The 19,316-nt window shown below is 34.6% G+C and overlaps 1 protein-coding gene across 2 annotated transcripts in view; it reads right to left on the reverse strand.

The window, feature by feature from the left end:
• Window positions 1-19,316, reverse strand: part of FBXO11 (F-box protein 11) — an 88,783-nt gene that overhangs the window by 1,338 nt on the left and 68,129 nt on the right. For both annotated transcript variants that reach the window (XM_055327974.1, XM_055327975.1), the window contains exons 8-22: window positions 18,476-18,582; window positions 18,277-18,388; window positions 18,082-18,188; window positions 17,862-17,999; window positions 9,284-9,501; window positions 8,281-8,366; window positions 7,121-7,215; window positions 5,767-5,889; window positions 5,591-5,676; window positions 4,607-4,683; window positions 4,373-4,516; window positions 1,991-2,101; window positions 1,199-1,306; window positions 783-891; window positions 69-167 (exon numbers count right to left, since the gene is read on the reverse strand). In XM_055327974.1, coding sequence (XP_055183949.1) covers window positions 69-167; window positions 783-891; window positions 1,199-1,306; window positions 1,991-2,101; window positions 4,373-4,516; window positions 4,607-4,683; window positions 5,591-5,676; window positions 5,767-5,889; window positions 7,121-7,215; window positions 8,281-8,366; window positions 9,284-9,501; window positions 17,862-17,999; window positions 18,082-18,188; window positions 18,277-18,388; window positions 18,476-18,582 — 1,720 coding nt within the window. The remainder of the gene's footprint in view (window positions 1-68; window positions 168-782; window positions 892-1,198; window positions 1,307-1,990; window positions 2,102-4,372; window positions 4,517-4,606; window positions 4,684-5,590; window positions 5,677-5,766; window positions 5,890-7,120; window positions 7,216-8,280; window positions 8,367-9,283; window positions 9,502-17,861; window positions 18,000-18,081; window positions 18,189-18,276; window positions 18,389-18,475; window positions 18,583-19,316) is intronic.

Below are 19,316 nucleotides of genomic sequence, written 5' to 3' on the forward strand. Positions count from 1 at the left end.
AACCCAAAAATTAGGAAAGTGAGGGGGGAAAATAAGTGGGTAATAGAGCAAGCAAGTGTGCTACATACCTATCATGTCTAATAAATTCTACATCATGTCCCTGATGGCACTTCTTAATGCAGTTCACACATATGGCATTTCGATCTGTGGTGTTACAAGTGTGACATCTAAAAAGCAAAAGCTTATGTTATTTTTCTTGAACATGTTATTTCTCAAAATACTGCATTTTACCCTATGACCTTTGGTTTATAAGACGACCAAAACCCGAATTTTTGTGGCTCCAGCCCAGATTAATTCTGCAAAAGGACTTCAATGTATTAAGTCAATCTCCTGTTTAGGGTCTTCTGAGAAAAACTGATTTGCAAATTGCAAAAAGGCAGCTGAAACTTTGAATAAAAAAAAGAAAAACTATATGAATTAACCTGGGGGCAGGGAGAAGGGAGTCAAAAACTACTCAGTGACTGGGGAATATCTAACAATTACAGCTTTACTTTGAAACTCCTATCCAAACAAAAGCATTGTGTTCCACCTTCCTAGTAATAGCAATAGTTGGTGCAGTATATTTTTTCCATATTTATGGTCTCAGACTCTTCAAGTAGATTGATTATAGAACTTAATGTGGACAAACAAAATTCTCAGTTATATTCTCTTCCCATTGGCAAATACTCAATTTTCTCTAGCTTACATTTAAGAGAAAAATCTGAAATTGTTATGTCTTGCCAGTTTAGAAAAGAAAATCACTATCCCCCTTTTCAAGACTCACAAGTAATTTAGAAATATACCTGTAGAAATCATGCATGGGATAGCTGGTATAACTTGATATTTTATATAAACATTGGCCTCTACTAACAGCCTTTTCTATGGCGTCTTGATTGTTCATTATTTTGTTATCTGTAATAGAAGAAAAAATAAGTTCTAAAAGACTTAAAGTATAGATTCTAAGATTCTAATAGAAAAATCACATTTTAAGACCTTTAAAGGAGGCTAACCAACGAAAGCAAAAAAAAATCAGCTTAAAATAGAAATTGGTTTTCCTTGCATAAGACACTCCCAACTGTTTAGAACAAGTCAAAGCTTTCAAAATAGTCCCTGAGTTGTAGTTAACTTGGGAGACTGACAGCAATGGCTTCTGATACCAGTATCTTCTCATGGCATATTTTGTGTATCCATAGGCAGAGCAGAGCAGATTCCAACATACCTTTCATTGTCACATTAACACCAGATGCTAAAAATAAGCCTCCAAACCGGTTGTTAAAAATCTGATTGCCTTCTAGTGTTGCAGTTGCGTGATTTGTAATTTCAATACCTGAAGTAAAATTTACAAACAGTAGATATATCACCACATTATACATTTTAACTCTTAACATCTAAAGAAGATGCAAATGACTGAGTCACTGAACATTTATCTTCTACAGTTAATAGTCCATAATCCTTGCTAAAGAAGGAATGCTACTACAAATGGTTCATTACTACTATATTTTCTTTGCAAGCAGAAGAGGGTGATGCCTGTGCAGAATTCTGTTTAGGTAGCCACTAGTTACACATATGAAGAAATGAAGAAAATGGAAGCTGGATGGTTATGTGGGATATTTAAAAACAAACAAAAAAAACCCAAAAAACGTCATCTTCCTGGCAAAAGGTTGAAATAATATGCACAATATTTGGATTTACTTAACCAAGATCTTAAAAAAGTCTGAGGCCAGAGAGTTTGAATTTATTGTATTCCAATGGTAGTACAAGCCTGCACTCTATCCCAATTAAGGTTTCATAATTACTACTGAGTAGCAGGAGAGATTTCTTAAAACTCTGGCTTAGAATAGAATCCAGAACTTGGACTGGGTGCTCTCCTAAGCCATGGTTAATTGATAAGCATTCAGCCACTTTCACAATACATTTTGCACACCTTCAGTTATTAAGCAAAAAAATTAATATATTTAGAAACTAAACATTTATAGAAGACAAGCTCCAGGTAACAAAAGAAAATACAAACCTGCAGCAAATCCATCAAATATTCTGTTTTTCCTTAATACTGGATGACTATTAGTGCTGATGAGAACACCTGCTTGAGCATTCCTGAAAATATCATTTTCTTCAAGGAGACCTATAATAAAATATTTTCTCAGATTAAGGCTAATGCACATAAACAAGTTTTATGAGCCTTTTTGGTGGTATTTAGGTTTTTTTAGTTTCTTAATAAATTGCGTTGTATGAAATTCACAGGACTAATTTTTCAGCTGAAAAGAAAGTTTATTAGTAATTCAGAGGAGTTTATGGTAGGATATAACCAAAAACTGCTTAAAATGGCATGCGACCTTTCTAAATGAATGATTGAAAATTTCATGGTAGCAGGAACCATGACTAGTTCACTCACCATTTTATTCCCAGTGGCTGCAGGCACATAGTCCTCACTAAAAATACTGAATTAAAATTAGTTCCTTCTAAGTATTTTTAGAACTTAATGCAGCCTTAATGTTTTCATTCAAGCCCTGATTAATCCCACTATTATTACAAGCATTACTTGATAATTTACTCCAGTTTCTCTTCTATTTTTCCGTTTCCTCCAACTCTTATCATGTCCCTTTCTCCACTTAAAAACCATTTTCAGAATAAAGTTTAAAATTAAGTTGCTACTTCAAGCCTTTCAAAATGTTCCCCTAACCTATTCTGTTGTCTTACTATGTTACCTATGCTTCTGATTATGCTACACGTTTTTATCTCTAATGCCTTTGGTTTGTATTATTTCCTCATCCTGGAATGTCCTGCCCTCTTTATTCCTAATGTCATTTTCTCTGGAAGATTTGTTACCCTCCATCAAATTTATTCTCTCTTCTGAGAGTACAACAACATAATGATTAAAAAGTGAGCTGAGGAATCGGACTTGAGGTCTTCAATTACGGATTCCACCACCTTCTAGGTCTGAGTAGGTAAATCATTTACCTACTTTGTCTCAGTTTCCTTATCTAAACTGGGCATGATGGCACCTACATATAGGGGGTTATAATGATTAAATGAATTAATACATGTGACAGTACACATGTGAAAGTAATATTACTCCTATAAAACCCACTGAACTATCAGTTGTGTACTAGCATTTCTCTGCTCTCTGAAGACATGAAACTATTATTTCTGTGGACATTGAATACATCTGTGGCATTTCAGTTTTGGCCTCTAAATTGCTTTCCACTGGAAAAGACCATTTCAAAGTCCCTACCTCTAATCTGCTTCTGCTAAGATCCAGTCTGAACTCGTCTACAAAGTCTCTTAGGATTTGGGACCCGCCCGTTCTCTAGCTTCAACTCTAAGTACCTCTGTACACCTTACTAAACCACTTTGTTTCCTGTAGACTTCTGTTTACAATGTGCCATTAGACTATAAACTTTCTGGATGTAGTAGTTTTATTGACCATTTTTAGCATCTATATCAGTTGGTACAGAGGTGTTCAATTAATATGTACAAATGAAAGTGAATTATGCCTTCTACATCTGGAATGGCCTCCCCACCCCACAATTTACCAGTGAATACTCATTTTTCAAGACATAGCTCAAGAGTGATTTTAGTCCATGAACCTTTTCTTCACACCTTACAAATAAAACCATCCACTGTATTGCATTTGCTCATTATATCCTGTAAAGACTCCTATGAGATCTGTCACCTTACTGAATTACTAGGTTATGAACTCTTTCAGAGTCTATGCCATTAAGAGAATCATCACTGCTTGGCTGTAGTAAATTTTGAATTATTTTGTAGTAAGAACTAGCTATCCTTCAATATTAGATATGTAACAGTGCTGGGTTGCTGACGTTTCAGGAATGGGAATGGTGATAAATTTGCATTTGACATTCTCCCCTAATCACTATGAACAACATGCATTTGCAAGGGGCAGGGACAGTGGAAACTTTGCCTCAATGCAAAATGAGTTGACCTTTACGTACACAAAACCAGGCACACCTTGGCTTCATTAATTCCATTCTCCAACAAACACAGTTGTAAACAGGTACAAAGCAATACTTATTTACTACATTTTCATTTATTTACAAGCCAATTAATTTCTATCCTAGTTCTATGGCGGACCTTGACGTTTATTATATCACTATTCTAAATAAGGCCAGAAAAGAGAATAAACAAATTCTACCTTTAAAAAGCCTAACAACTAGCACACTCAAGATGGCTAGAAAGAGAAAAGAAAAATTGTGTAGATCTCTTTCTGCTTTACCTCTAGGCACTAATCTTATAAACTATTTCAAGATCTGATAAGGAAAAAGACAGATTCACTCAATTATAATTCATTAATTGGCAATGTCACTGATCATTAGAGATATGGAGGAAGAATAATGAAAAATTGGATTTTTTACTAATGCAAAATTAACAATACCTCGACCCCCATTAAATATACAGATGCCACCATCTCTTCCATCATGGATTTTATTTCTTCTTAGTGTAGGATTACTATCTGTCTTAATCCAGACTCCAGCCATTGCATTGTCAAATATTTCATTGTCTTCTATACAGCCTAGACCTACAAGTGGAAGAATTGAGGTTATGTCATTTGGAAAGTAAATTTCTAAAGGCAATTAGCAATAAGAAAAAGATTAAAGATTAAACCTACCAGAATTATAAACAAGAATTCCACCATTCTGTCCTCCCCAGATTTTGTTGCGTCTAATTTTGGGGTTGCTTCCAGTCCTATAGATATAATAGAAAAAAATGCCATCTTAACTGCTTCTATTCCCATACCCCATGTTATGTGAGGTAACAGTGAAAAAATTCATATTAATTATAGTAAGAACTATACAATGGAGTCTTTCCAGATGCTCTGAGAAATTTGTCAGTAAAGACACTAGTTATTTTGCTTAATTCTATTTCCCATAGAATACACTTAGCTATAGATTAATTACTATAGAGTCTCCTAATACATAAACTAAACTGAGGAGATTAAAAAAATAGTAGTCACTTAATCTATAAAGATTTTATTTATTCATGAGAGACACAGAGAGAGAGGCAGAGACATAGGCAGAGGGAGAAACAGGCTCCCCTCAGAGAGCCCGATGTGGGACTCAATCCTTGAACTCCAGGATCACACCTTGAGCCGAAAGCAGAGCTCAACCACTGAGTCATCCAGGCATCCTGATTAAGTGACTACTATTATTGTATACTCCCCTAATATATAAAATGAAGGGCTGAATTATAAGTACTACTAGTTTCTAAAACTGTTAAAATATAGGAAATAGTGTAAAAAACTATTAATTTTACAGAAACAGTGTAAAAAATATAGCTCACAAGTGTTTTCATATAGCCTTCTACTTTCCAAGTATGGTGGAGTACATTGGCAACTATGACTGTTAACAGTGGATAATAGAACAGTGGAAATGTGCTCTTATGGCAGGTGTATGTGCCACTGGTTGCTCGCCTCAGCTGGTTAAAAAAAAAAAACAACTATATTCTGACAAAGCCAAGCATGTGGTAAGAGCATAAATATATATACAAAAGGAGGAATAAAGACTGAGCATTAAATAACAAGGAAAGTTCTACATACCCCCCATACTCCCACCCAACTCCCTCCCAAAAGAAAGCCAAATGTGAAAACATTTACCTTATCTGAACCCCAGAATACATATGATTATAGATATCATTGTCCTCTAGCACTCCATGTCCATTGTCATAAAAATAAACACCAACCTAAAATTAAAAAAAAAAAATGTTTTCAAGTGACAAAAAAGTGTTCATAAAACAATGTATTTCCCATATAAGAGTCCAAAATAATTTTACCTGCTTTCCACTATGTATCCTGTTTCTTCTCAGTACTGGAGTGCTGCCAGTTGTCACCCAGACCCCAGCCAGAGTATTACTATAAACTTCATTCTCTTCTATTACGCCTTGTCCTTTCTCATGCTAAATAAAAGTTACATTGATTACGATATATATCTTCTGGAAACAAGTAGTTTATAGTGTGTTCCCCTCCCCTCCCCTTAAAGACAGTTATGGTTAAAAAAACTCAACTTTTACTTTTTTTTAAAAAAAAGATTTTATTTATTTATTCACAAGAGACACAAAGAGAGAGAGAGAGAGGCAGAGACACAGGCAGAGGTTGAGAAGCAGGCTCCATGCAGGGAGCCCGACATGGGACTCGATCCCGGGTCTCCAGGATCATGCCCTGAAGGTGGCAATAAGCCACTGGGCCACCGGGGCTGCCCTTACTTTTTAATATGGATGAGGAGGTAGTTAACATTGTTTTTGTATAGCCTCTACCCTGAGTTTAAACTCCAGAAGCTTTTGTACTATTCTTTATGTGGTCTTACACTTTAAAGCTTCTCATTTCATTCTATGATATAAAATAAACTGAAGAGTTCTCATTTTAGTAAGCTAATAGGTATTGTAAGTTTATTACTGGTGAAATCATTCAAAATAAGGTCTCAGGTTACTAAATGTTATTTTGAGCAGAAGACTCAAGACATGGACATTTTTAGACATGGACATTTCTATAACTGAAAATAAAAATTAGAGACATACCTGGCATTACACAAGGACCTTTCTAAAATTTCCTACATGTTTTCACTTGAATCAGTTGTAACAGTTTCAGATATACCATGGTCAGAAGATACACGACCAATACATGGTCTTAAAATTTTCTAAGATGCTCAATTATGTTTCAACATAAATTAAATGAAAAATTGGCTTCTCAAAAAATATTCAAAAATACTCAAGTTGGTATTATTAGTACTTTCAGTGATACTACGGATTTACTTAATACTTTTGGAAAATTTCAGACTCCTAGTGCAGTCACACCAGCAAAACTCCAGTGTAACAAATGTAACTCAGCCAAATCAGCTGCTTTGAGTTCAGCCTAAAATGCCAATTATAATTAAAGACTTTAATAAAAAGGTATACTCTGCGTAAATTCAGTCAGTTGAATTCTACAGAACACTATACACACTGTAAACGTTATTCATATACTGGCAGAATAAGAGTCTTATTTATTGTATAACTATTAAAGACCGTCATAAATTCATACACTGTAAGCTGAATATGGCCTACCTAGAGCTACATATAATTCTGTCCTCCTCTATCTTTTATTCCCTGGTTTTGATGCATGACATTCTAGAACTGTAATTCATTAACTTACCACATAAATCCCACCATGCTGGCCATCATGAATTTTGTTATGTCGAACAATTGGACAACTGTTTGTTCTAATCTGAATTCCTGCTAATGCATTGCCTATTTAAAAATAAAAGTTACAATGTCAACATATAGAGCCTTGTGGAACACAGAATTTTACATTACACAGTAGTTTAAATTTTTAGAATTTTAGGAAAAGCATGATTTTGTGAAATATGTCATATTCAGAAAGATATTTATGGTCCTTAAGTACTAAAAAACAAAACTAAGGGAACTATGTATATAAAAAGAAAAATTGTAGGCAGTATAATAGTTAAGGGTAGAGACTCTGAAGCCAGGCTGCCAAGTTTTAAATCCCAGGAATTCTACCTTCCTGTGTGACTCTGAGTATGTTTATTTCATTGTACCTTTGTTTCCTGACCAGAGTGGGGATATTTAATAGTGTCTATGTCACAGGTTGATGTGAATATTCTATGACTCAATTCAGGTAAGATGTTCAGAATAAACCTGGAATTGAGTAAGCTTTATGTAAGTATTATCCAGATAAGTATTAGCAAAAGAGAAACCCCAGGAACATATCAGCGTCTAGTACACACACATCTAATAATGGTCTGCTAAATGAATATCTTAAGTTTTAATGAGGAATAAGTATTTTCCCATTATAGTTGTTTTTTTAAGATTTTATTTATTTATTTGAGAGAATAAGCAAGCAACAGAGAGAGAGAAAGAGCACAAGCAGAGGGAGAAGAAGACTCCCCACTAAGCAGGGTGCCCCATGTAGGGCTCAATCCTGGGACTCTGGGATTATGACCTGAGCCAAAAGCAGATGCTTAACCCACTGAGCCACCCAGGCGCCCCTCCCTTTATAGTTAGTACCAAAGTGAAAGGAATGATTCTAAGGAAACCAGATATTCCTTGAGACTAAGGTCTTATTTACATTCTCATCACTGCTATCTGGTACGGTTCTGGTACACAGTGGGTACTCAGTAAACGTTAAGTGAATAATGACTAATGTTAAGTAAATACATATCACAAATAATCTTTACTGAGAATGTAAAGAAATTGGATCAGTTCTCCTACTTGGATGGTTTCAAAGTGGTCCATTTTGCTAATGTCAGGAAGACAGATCAAGCTCCAAAATTTTATAGAACAAAACACACTTACCATAAATATCATTTCCTTCAATAAGGCCTCGTCCATCACCAAAGATGTAAACTCCCCCTTGATTTCCATTAAATATAGAATTCCCCCTATAATTAGGAGAAATAATAAAAAAAAAACATCTATTTAGCAAAAGCTTACTTGTTTAACACAACCAACTGTAAGAGCACTCATAATCATGTTACCTTAAAAAATTATTTATCTTCTATGGACCAGTTTCCTAATTTGTAAAATAAGGGACTCAGGCTAGATGATTTCTAAATTCCCTTGTTTTTTTTTCTAAGACCTAAAGCTTCAAAGAGCCACCTAGTATTTGAGACAAAATAACATTCTTAAAAATTTCCCTCAAAATAGTTAACATATTTAGAACTGTTTCTTTTAAAGCTAATCTAGATACATTTGAAATACCATAATCTATTTTCATAAAGCCAGTGGAAAATAAAACTTGGCAATTAAAAATAATTCATCACCACTGATTAAACAGTTTTGTTCTACACTCTTATCCAATGCCTTTCGGGCTGGGTCCGTTTCCTTACTGTGGCCTGAGGGAGTGGTAGGAACTACTAAAAGCGATGGCTTGAAGTTTTGACTTTTTGTTATTCTTGGTATCTCTGTCCAAGAATCTTTGTGATAATTACTTTCCAGAGTTATGCTATCTCCTGACTCTCAGACAAAAGAGAAGACAAGGTCATTTAGGTTCCAAGACAAGAACATGGGCCTATATACTCATTTATAATGCAGTATCGTGAATTTAAAATAAAAATCACAGCATTTGCAACTGTTCATAAAAAAATTATGCATGACTCAGATCACTAAAAAACAGAATACCCAAAAATAAATGCAATAGCTATGCTCATTCAGATGCATAGAAATTTACTAGGATAATCTATTTTGTAGTAGTCAGGTGATCTAGGAAAAAAATTAAGAGTTAAAGCTAAGTATCTTGACTTTTCTTGTAACATAAAAAGTGAAGAAGTAACTTCCATCCACAATTACATTTAAATACCTTATTGTTGGGTCACTATTTGAGGTAATCCATACACCTGCAAAGTTGTTTGCATAGATTTTATTCTCTATGAATTGTCCTCTTCCTTTTTCATGCACATATATTCCTCCAGTCTGCCCATGATGAATTTCACATCGAACCACTGTGGGGTTAGCATAGGCTTTTACTTCAAAGCCTGCTATTCTGTTTCTGTGTATGTTGCAACTTTCAAAGTAACCCTGAAAAATACAGAAATCAAACTGTAGGTAAAGCTACTTTCAAAAAAGAAATGACACTTAAAAAATGACCTTTTTACTGTATGCCTCAAAATTAAGTATCAGATATGTTCAAGAGTAAGAATAAAACAGATATACATGAAATTTCAAATGATAAACAAGGAATAAAAAAGATTTAAATGTTTTAGTAAAACATACAACCACAAATCCTCTAATTAAGTCTGAGTATACTCAAAGCCAGAAAAAAAAAAAATAAGGAAAGCTTCATTCAAAAACTGCAAATAGGGATGGCTGGGTGGCTCAGCGGGTTAGTGTCTGACTTCGGCTTGGGGCGTGATCCCGGAGTCCTGGGATCAAGTCCCATACTGGGCTCCTTGCATGGAGCCTGCTTCTCTCTCTGCCTAGGTCTTTGCCTCTCATGAATAAATAAATAGAATCTTAAAAAAAAATACTATTACCCAATAAACATACATATCCTTTAACAAAGATTTATTAAGTATTAAAGAAAATATACCCTTGGAGATTTAAAAATGTCTCATGAAAACAAACTGTAAAAAGCTGACCTAAGGACATAATCGGAGACTAGAAAAAGACATACAAAATAATGTTCATCTTAGCCCAATGATAGGGAATAAGCTAACATATTCATGCTCTTCATGATATCATGTTCAATAGAAGAAACAATACATACTTCAATACAGTATACATTAAGTATGATCTAAATTTTATTTCAAGAATAAAACTTGAACAAAATAAAAATAGGCGTGATTATCTGAGTATGATTACAGATGACTTCTATATCCTTTATACTTCTCTGAATTTCTTAAATTTTCTGTAATGGACAAGCTTTACTTATTTTGTAATGAGAAGAAAAGTTACGATAATATTGATATCCTAAATTCTAAGATTTAATCAAGACTAAATATTAAGAGAAAAAAGTGAGATATTCTTAAGATGGCACTTCTAAAAGCCATTTCAACTCCTGGTCTATCTCCCATCAAAAAGTGAATATGCTCTCCTTTCTTTAAATTCCCTCAAGAACTAAGTACTTTCTTATGGTACCTCTATATACTATTTGGTACTACTTCTGTATTTGTCATATCCATTCCTCCCTGATCATAAGCTCCTATAAAGAAATGACTATTCTAACATCTGCATCTATACAGGACTTCACATGTAACAAGCACTCAAGTGGAACTAATGAATCACTTTTTGCAAAAAAAAATAGTGGATGGGATCCCTGGGTGGCGCAGCGATTTGGCGCCTGCCTTTGGCCCAGGGCGCGATCCTGGAGACCCGGGATCGAATCCCACGTCGGGCTCCCGGTGCATGGAGCCTGCTTCTCCCTCTGCCTGTGTCTCTGCCTCTCTCTCTCTCTCTCTCTGTGACTATCATAAATAAATAAAAAAATAAAAAATTAAAAAAAAATAGTGGAGCTTAAAAATAGGATGTAATTCTGAATACCCTAGTTTACTACATATTTAACTCTTTAAAAGAACAGACCTCTGAGAATAACACTCAGAAATAGTTTCAGGTTTCATTTTCTATAAATAAAGTACAAATTATCTGTTAATTTCTTTACATTTGGATTAAATATTTTTTTTAACTGGGGGAGTACCTAAAAAATAGTTTCTTTAAATACAAAAAAATTCTTTGATTTTATACCAAATAAAAATGAATGTACACTGGGTATATATATATATATATATATATATATATACACACATATATATACACACACACACAGACTATTATGGCAAAACTGAGCATCAAAGAAACAAAAATTTTAAAAGTGTTTAGACTAAACTTAATGTTAGATTGGAGCAATTCCACATTTCTGATGTTTTCATTATTGAGAAGGGAGCTCAATTAGGCTCCTAGTTTCCTTCTGCTGGGAACTGCATGACATATGTGGTTGATAAACTTGGGAAAGAATAAACTGGGTATGCCCAATTTAGCCTCACCCTTTTCCTCAGGGAAGTGAGCTGCCCTAAGGGAGCATGCCTTCTGCCACAAACAAATCTTATGACTGAGTAAGCTTATTTAACTTGGGGGCACAGTGAACCAAACCCATTTGGTTCTTGTTCAAAGTTGTATACTCCAACTTAACCTTTTATTTATTTATAAATAAAAGTAATTTATTATTTCAGCCTCTTCATGTTACTTCATGGCTTTATTTCATAACTTGCTCAGAATGTGGCAAGATAAGGTATGCTGCTTATTGGGCTTCCTCAAAGATTTCCATAACAGGCCACTATCATGTCCTGACTATTCTAAACATACAGTACTGTAAGAATACTTTGCTATGTATTGACTAAACATGATTCAAATGCAGGGATGCTCTTTCTCTTATCTTTAGGTTTTGACTTTGTAAAGTTAAGAGAGTCAACTAGATCCACAAGTTTAAGGCAAACAGGAAAAAAAAAAAAAAGGCAAACAGGAGTCTCCTCTCATTATCCCTTATCCAGAGGTCCCCACCTTCAATTCTTTTAGCTGATTCTTTTTATCTACCTCTATATTTTTAAGACTTATGTTGCTGTAGGCATTGTACAATAAATCACGTAGGCATTGTCTACTGACCTCCTATTATGGAAGATAAGAACTTAGCTCTATCTTCCACCACATATATTCACTGTATCTTTTCGATGTAGTAATATCACGATTTTTGTTACATTAGTGTGCTATTCAGAGCGGAGTAAAAAGAACTACATATTCTTTATTGTACAACTTTTTATTAAAGTTGGTAATTCTGTTATTCTTCTCCTTTGCTTAGGCCTCTACTGATAATTCTATCCTAAACTTGTTACCAGTTGTTTAAACACCTTAATATATTTACAGTCACATTAGGTTTACAAATTTATCTTCCTATAAGATTTTATAATCTGCTCTAATCTGGACTGGCTGCTTTGGTCATAGGCACATAGTCATCTACCATATTGTAATTTAAAGGTTAAAAATGTCCCTGAATTCCATCAAAGATGAAGTTTGTAACCTGTTATCTTTTGTTTTAGAATAACATTCAAGGAAAGAAAGCAGTAAAAACACATTTTTTTCTTCATGCTTTTTTAGAAAGTAAACTCTAGGGGCACCTGGGTGGCTCAGTTGTTCAGTGTCTGCCTTTGGCTCAGGTCATGATCCCCGGGTCCTACCGCCATCCCCCAACCCTGCTTAGCGGGGAACTTGATTCTCCCTCTCCCTCTACTCTTCCCCTTGCTTGTGCTCTCTCAATATTTAAAATCTTTGAAAAAAAATTTATCAAAAAAAAAAAAAAAAAGTAAACTCTACTTCCAATGTGGGGCTCAAACTCATGACCGTAAGATCAAGAGTCATATGCGCCACCAACTGAGCCAGCCAGGGACCGACCCCAAACGCCTCTACACTGCTACAACCGTCATTTTCACCACATTCAGAAAGAACAATCAACTGACTTACAGTTTTAAAATTTTACAAGGAAACTGATCTCTTGTTATGGGCTTAAAGGGTTCAGTTAATGTAATTTTGCTTTAAAATACTGTGCACACTAATGTGCAATTTCTATCACCTAAAGTTTAAAGACCTTAATAGTAAACTATTAGTAAATAGTAAACTTAATAGTAAAACTATTCCAAAGTTTTAATGGAATGTATCTGTTTTAAGAGATGCCTTTAGTGTAAAATGTAATACAGAAACACAGACCAGAATTCTACTTTGCCTTATAAGATGGAAACCATGAAAATTCCAATGTACATATGCAAAACTCCAAAAGCAGGGACATTTTATTGGATGGCTCCAGAAAAATAATTTCTGTCCCTATCAAAAGATACCAGATTGCTAAGAGCTTCTTCTATATTTAAAATAAGGGTTTGGGATGCCTGGGTGGCTCAGCTGGTTAAGCGACCAGCTCTTAGTTTCAGCTCAGGTCATGATCTTGGGGTCCTAGGGTAGAGCCGCACATGGGGCTCTGTGCTCGGGGCGGTCTGCTTCAGGATTCTCTCTCCCTCTGCCCTTCCCCTTCTTCACATGCAAGTGCATGCTCTCTCTCAATAAATAAATCAATCTTTAAAATAAGCGCTCGTTAGCTTTTCAGCACAAGTGTTTCTAAATCCTTTCTGTACGCATTACTGCAAATTTTTGAAAACTATCATTTTATAAAGCTAAAAACTTAACACTGATATAAAAACATAAGGTGAAGCACTTTTTCATTTAAAATTTTTGGAAGTACAACAGTCTTTATTAAATATGACAAAGTAAAAGGGACTTAAGAGTCTCTCTTAAAACTCTCCAAATAAAACAAGAATGAAAAAAATAGAAAAAAATGCTATCTTTAAAAAAAAAAAATGCTATCTTCATTGAAATAAACTTCCATAACCCCAAAATATTATCTATAAAACACTTGTAAAAAAAAAAAAACTTGTCAAATACTATGAAATCTGGATAAGGAAGAGTAGGGTGCTGAAACCTAACAAATGTTATCTTAGCCCTTCAGCAAGGTAGCTTTCCCCAAGTCACTGAAGGTTCTCATAAGCCTAGCCAATGATCTACTAAAGTGATCAGATCTAGTGGCATGAACTGAAGACAGAAAAGAAATATTCCCATAGTATTATTTTCATAGAAATAACTCAGGCACAAGAAGTAAATGTGAGCAAGAATACGCAAATGTGCAATTTCAATCATCTAAAACTTATGCTTCCTGAGAGAGACTATCCAAAGTAAAAGAAAATGAAACAGAGAGGAGAGCCAGATTTAAAGATATCTGTCATCTGTCAATCTGTCATGTGTTAAATTCATAAATTTAGAATAAATGTCTCCAAAATTTTATAGCAATTTGGCATTACTATGGCATTCTCATTATATTTTACAAAAATAACATTCTGCAATGGAATATTAAACAAAGATAACTGGGAACCTGCGAACACTGACAGAAAAATTATTTTTAGGAATGAGACTGGCACTGTGGTTATGTGAAAGAAAGAAAGAAAAAAGAATCCCTATCTTTTAAAGACACATGCTGAAATATTTACTGATGAGATGATGATGTCCAGGATTTGCTTCAAAATAATGTGGAGAGTAGAGAAGAGAGTAAAGAGTAAGTATAGATGAAATATAACTGGCCATAAATTGACAGCTGTTGAAGGAGAAAATGGGTACATGGGGATTCATTCATTCATTATAGTCTTCTCTCTTTTATGTATGTTAGAAAAATTCCTAAAACAAAATACATTAGAGATGAACATCACACTAGGGGGAAAAAAAAGCGGAACTATAGAGATACAGTAAGGGGTACAGATTTGAGGAAATCACACAAAACTTAAACCGATACACAGCCAACTTTCTAAAGAAACAAACACATGGAAGAGAAAAACAGCAAAACAACACATCGGCAACAACAAAAACCTACATATGGATATTGAAGTAGAAAAGTAGATCATCACAAGAAAAAAATCCCAGAATGATCTCAGACCTGTCAACCACATTTAATGCTTAGAGATATAAAAATGACCACAAAATTTGGAGGGGAAAAAAGGCATAATCAAAACTGTGTATACTTATTAGCCAATTTAAAAAGTAACGTGTAGGTATTCTCAAGTGGCAAGAATTCAAGCTACAATACCCGTAAACCCTTCTTTTAAGAATAAGCAAATAATGAATGGCTAGATAAGAAAACTCATCCATACAAAGAATGAATCAAAATTTTAAAATTCTGCAATGGAGAAACTATTATAAAAGGACTAAAGGTAATATAGAGTAAATATTGACCAATAACTTTAGGAATGTAAATGTTATTAACCTTCATAAGAAAAATAATAAATGATGTGATGGAGACAGGTTGAAATGTAAAGTGTTTATTTCCTCATCTTTCATAGGGGAAGTTCACACTTTAAACATGAAGGTAACAATGACAAATGTTGGAGTCATATCCTGAAATCCTAGAGATGTCCTTTATACTTGTGCATACAGTATTTTTACAAAAACAATTCTTGAAAATGAAAAAGAGTAGAGGTTTTAATTTTTATTCTTCCCTTACAAATCTGTAATACCTTACAAATCTTTTTAATTTAAATTCAATGAGTCAACATAGAGTACATCATTAGTTTCAGATGCAGTTTTTACAAATCTCTTCATTAATCTTTAATGGGAATATTTATTGATAGCACTGCCTAGAGTTTAAAAACTTTAAAAATTTGTAAAACTAAAGTGTGTATATATATGTATATGTATGTATATGTGTGTGTATCTCTCTCTATATATATATATATATACACACACACTGTATCAGAAGTGTATGATGAAAAAAAAAAGAAGTGTATGATGAGGAGTAAATTACTATGATGAACTTTAGTAAGTAACAATCAGCAAAGGCCTTTTAAAAATGAGGAAGCTTATTTTCAGATTAAAATTATTTTCGTACCTCTAATCTCTCATCAATGAGACCAGAGGCATGCAAAAATATGACACTGGAGTTGTATGTCACTCTGGGGCAAAGTCTAAAGGCAACACAGGCAAAGCATAGTATAGTGCCATTACAAAACAAGAGATCCATTTAGGAACTATATCTAATATAGGCCTCTAAAAAAGGAGAGGAAATTTTCAAGATTCTTATGTTTTGACATCCCCCATACCTTTGCCCTCCAGACTACAATTCCAGTGCTCCCTACCTCCCTTCCCTACTCCCTGGGGGAAAAAAGAGGTACAATGTATAATGAAATGTCTTATTTATTTATTTATTAAAAAGATTTATTTATTTATTTTTCATGAGAGATAGAGAGAGAGGCAGAGACACAAGCAGAGGGAGAAGCAGGCTCCATTCAGGGAGCCTGATGTGGGATTTGATCCCGGGCCTCCAGGATTAAGCCTTGGGCCGAAGGCAGGTGCTAAACCGCTGAGCCACTCAGGGATCCCCCAATTTCTTTATTTCAGCTGGAGAAGGGCAAATGGTCATCTCCACTCTGTTTTCTTTTTTATTATATTATTATTTTCCTCCACTCAGCTTTCTTGTTGATAGGCCCAAGCTATAGCCTATATTTTTTGTTTTTCCTTTTCTTTTTTTTTAGAGTGCGCAAGCAGGGGTTGGTGGTGGGGAGTGGCAGAAGGAAAGAATCTTTTTTTTTTTTTTTTTAGAAGGAAAGAATCTTAAATTAAACACACTTTGTGCTGAGTGCAGAGCCCAATGTGGGGCTGCATCTCATGACCCTGAGATATGACCTGAGTGGAAATTAAGAGCTGGATGCTTAACCAACTGAGCCACCCAGGTGCTCCTAGCCTACATTTTAAGTGAACTGTTCTACTCAGGTTACATGTCCCCCAGGACTATGATGCACTGGATGGCCTGAAACTATTTAGGTCTAATCAGAACTTATAGAAGAGTACTCCCTCCTGGTCTAGTTCAGTTTAAAAAAGAGTTCTACATTAGGGTTTTAGGCACAAACAACAAAAATAAAAAACTTCCTTCACTAACTGACAATCTGTGTATGTGAATCCAACAATCCTGTTGCCTGATTCACACCATACAACAGCAATTAAACATCACCATCACCACAATCCCATCTGGCCACCACACCATCACCTCTCTCCCATCTCTGATTCCTTAACAAAAAATGCTGCCAATATTGTAACAGGACCTGAAAATTGCCTCAATGAAAATTAGACATTAAATGAAAAGAATACTTGAAAACACACCAAAGAGCATTATTTTGAAATAGTGACCTAAAAAGAGCTCAAAAAGTCGCATCTCTAGAAACCTGTGTAAAATGACACAATAGTACTTAAAATATAGTGTCATCCATAAAGATACCTAAGTAACTGAGGCATAAGAGTTTTAGAACTGATATTTTATTACCACTGTATCTCCTATTAATATTCCGCCAGTTAAAACTAGTAGTGAAACCATTAATTCTCAAAGTGTAGCCTATAAACAACCTGCATTCAACTCACTTACGGTGCTTATTAAAAATGCATGTCCTGGTCCCCATCATATTGTTTTATCTGGGTGACTTTAATGCACTCTTACATTTGAGAACTACTAGATTCGATCCTAAAGATTCCATCAATTCCTTAAGGACCTCATCTTCTCTATATGCACATAATATTAGATTCATGAATTTACAGAATATTGCATATTGATTTTAAAATACATTACTGAAATTTCTTTTAACCCTGTACTTTTCAATTCACATAGTTTGGTGATGAGAAAATGCAGAAATCTATTTGAAATTCAACTGATATGGCAGGCTTGGCTGACTCAATTGGTGGAGCATGTGACTCCTGATTCCAGGTTATGAGTTCGAGCTCCACACTGGGTGTCTAGATTACTTAAAAAAAAAAAAATCTTAAAAAAAAATTAATGAAGTCAGTTTTTCTATTAACAATAAACTTAAGATTCTTACCATGCCATGATCAAATGTGAATACACCGACATCACGTCCATGATGGATATGATTCCGTCTAATAATTGGGTTTCCATGATTTTTAACCCAAATCCCAGCTAAAGCATTATTGGAAATTTCATTATCCTCATATATTCCCTGTAACAATTAATCAGAAATAGGTATTAGCAGATATTTTAAAGACTTTTTAGAAACAAAAACCCACAAAATTTAAAAATACCTGTGCATGATCTGTTATATAAAGTCCAACATTTTCACAGTCGCTGATGTTACAGTGTTTGATAGTGGGACATGCTCCTTGACCACTAACACATACTGCAGAGCCAACTGTAAGAAAAAGGATTTATTTAAAAACCTACTGGGCAACAACAGCACAATGGCCCATTTTATAATAAGACATAAGGGAAACACTAACCTGTACATGTACTTCGGATGATACAGTGATCAATAATAGGGCTACAATTAACCGTAATCTCTAAGCAGTGGTGTGCATTATGGTGTTGAGCAGATTTGTCATCAGGGTTAAACTGAAAAGTAGAAATCTTGCTTGAAATTTTGGCTGAACTGCTGCCTTAAATGATTTCAACAAACATTCTAACTCTAAAATTCCTTACCCTTATTGTCATATATCCAACATACGCATCTTCAGAACCTTCCATAAAAACGAAGGTTGAATCTCTAGTGTTTTCAATTATAACTTTGTCTGCTACTTTTCCAGGTGCTGTGAGAAGATATTTTAAAACATATAACTTTTATTTTTTTAAAAACACATTATTTATCAGACAGATGAATTTCCAATAAAATTCTATTTTTTAATCAGTAAAAACACTCTGCCATAAAACTAGTAATATGGAAATCTTTTTGTTTTTAATTTGGGTATTTGAGAAATTTTAAAGAAAATTTTTAATTGAAGTATAGCTGACATATTAGCCTCAGGGGTACAACATAGTAACTTGACAATTATATACATTACAAAATACTCATTTTAAGTGTACACTCTATCACCATACAAAGTTATTATAATATTACTTTTTTAAAAAAGATTTATTTATTTTAGAGAGAGAGAGAGAGAGCGAGCGAGCGCACATGCAAGTGGTGGGAGGGCCAGAGAGAAGGGGAAAAAAAATCCTTAAGCAGACTCCCTGCTGAGCTCGGAGCCCCAATGGGGGCTCAAATCCCAAAACCCTGAGGATCATGACCTGAGTCAAAATCAAGAGTCAGACACTAAATTGACTGAAGCACCCAGGTGCCCTGATACTATATTACTGATTACATTCCCCGTGCTTTACTTTTCATCCTGTGACATTTATCTTTTTTTTTTTTCTAAATTTTAATTTATTTATGATAGTCACACAGAGACAGAGAGAGAGGGGCAGAGACACAGGCAGAGGGAGAAGCAGGCTCCATGCACCAGGAGCCCGACGTGGGATTCGATCCCGGGTCTCCAGGATCGCG

This window comes from Nyctereutes procyonoides, unplaced genomic scaffold (assembly GCF_905146905.1).
Source record: "Nyctereutes procyonoides isolate TBG_1078 unplaced genomic scaffold, NYPRO_anot_genome, whole genome shotgun sequence".
NCBI classification, from domain to species: domain Eukaryota; kingdom Metazoa; phylum Chordata; class Mammalia; order Carnivora; family Canidae; genus Nyctereutes; species Nyctereutes procyonoides.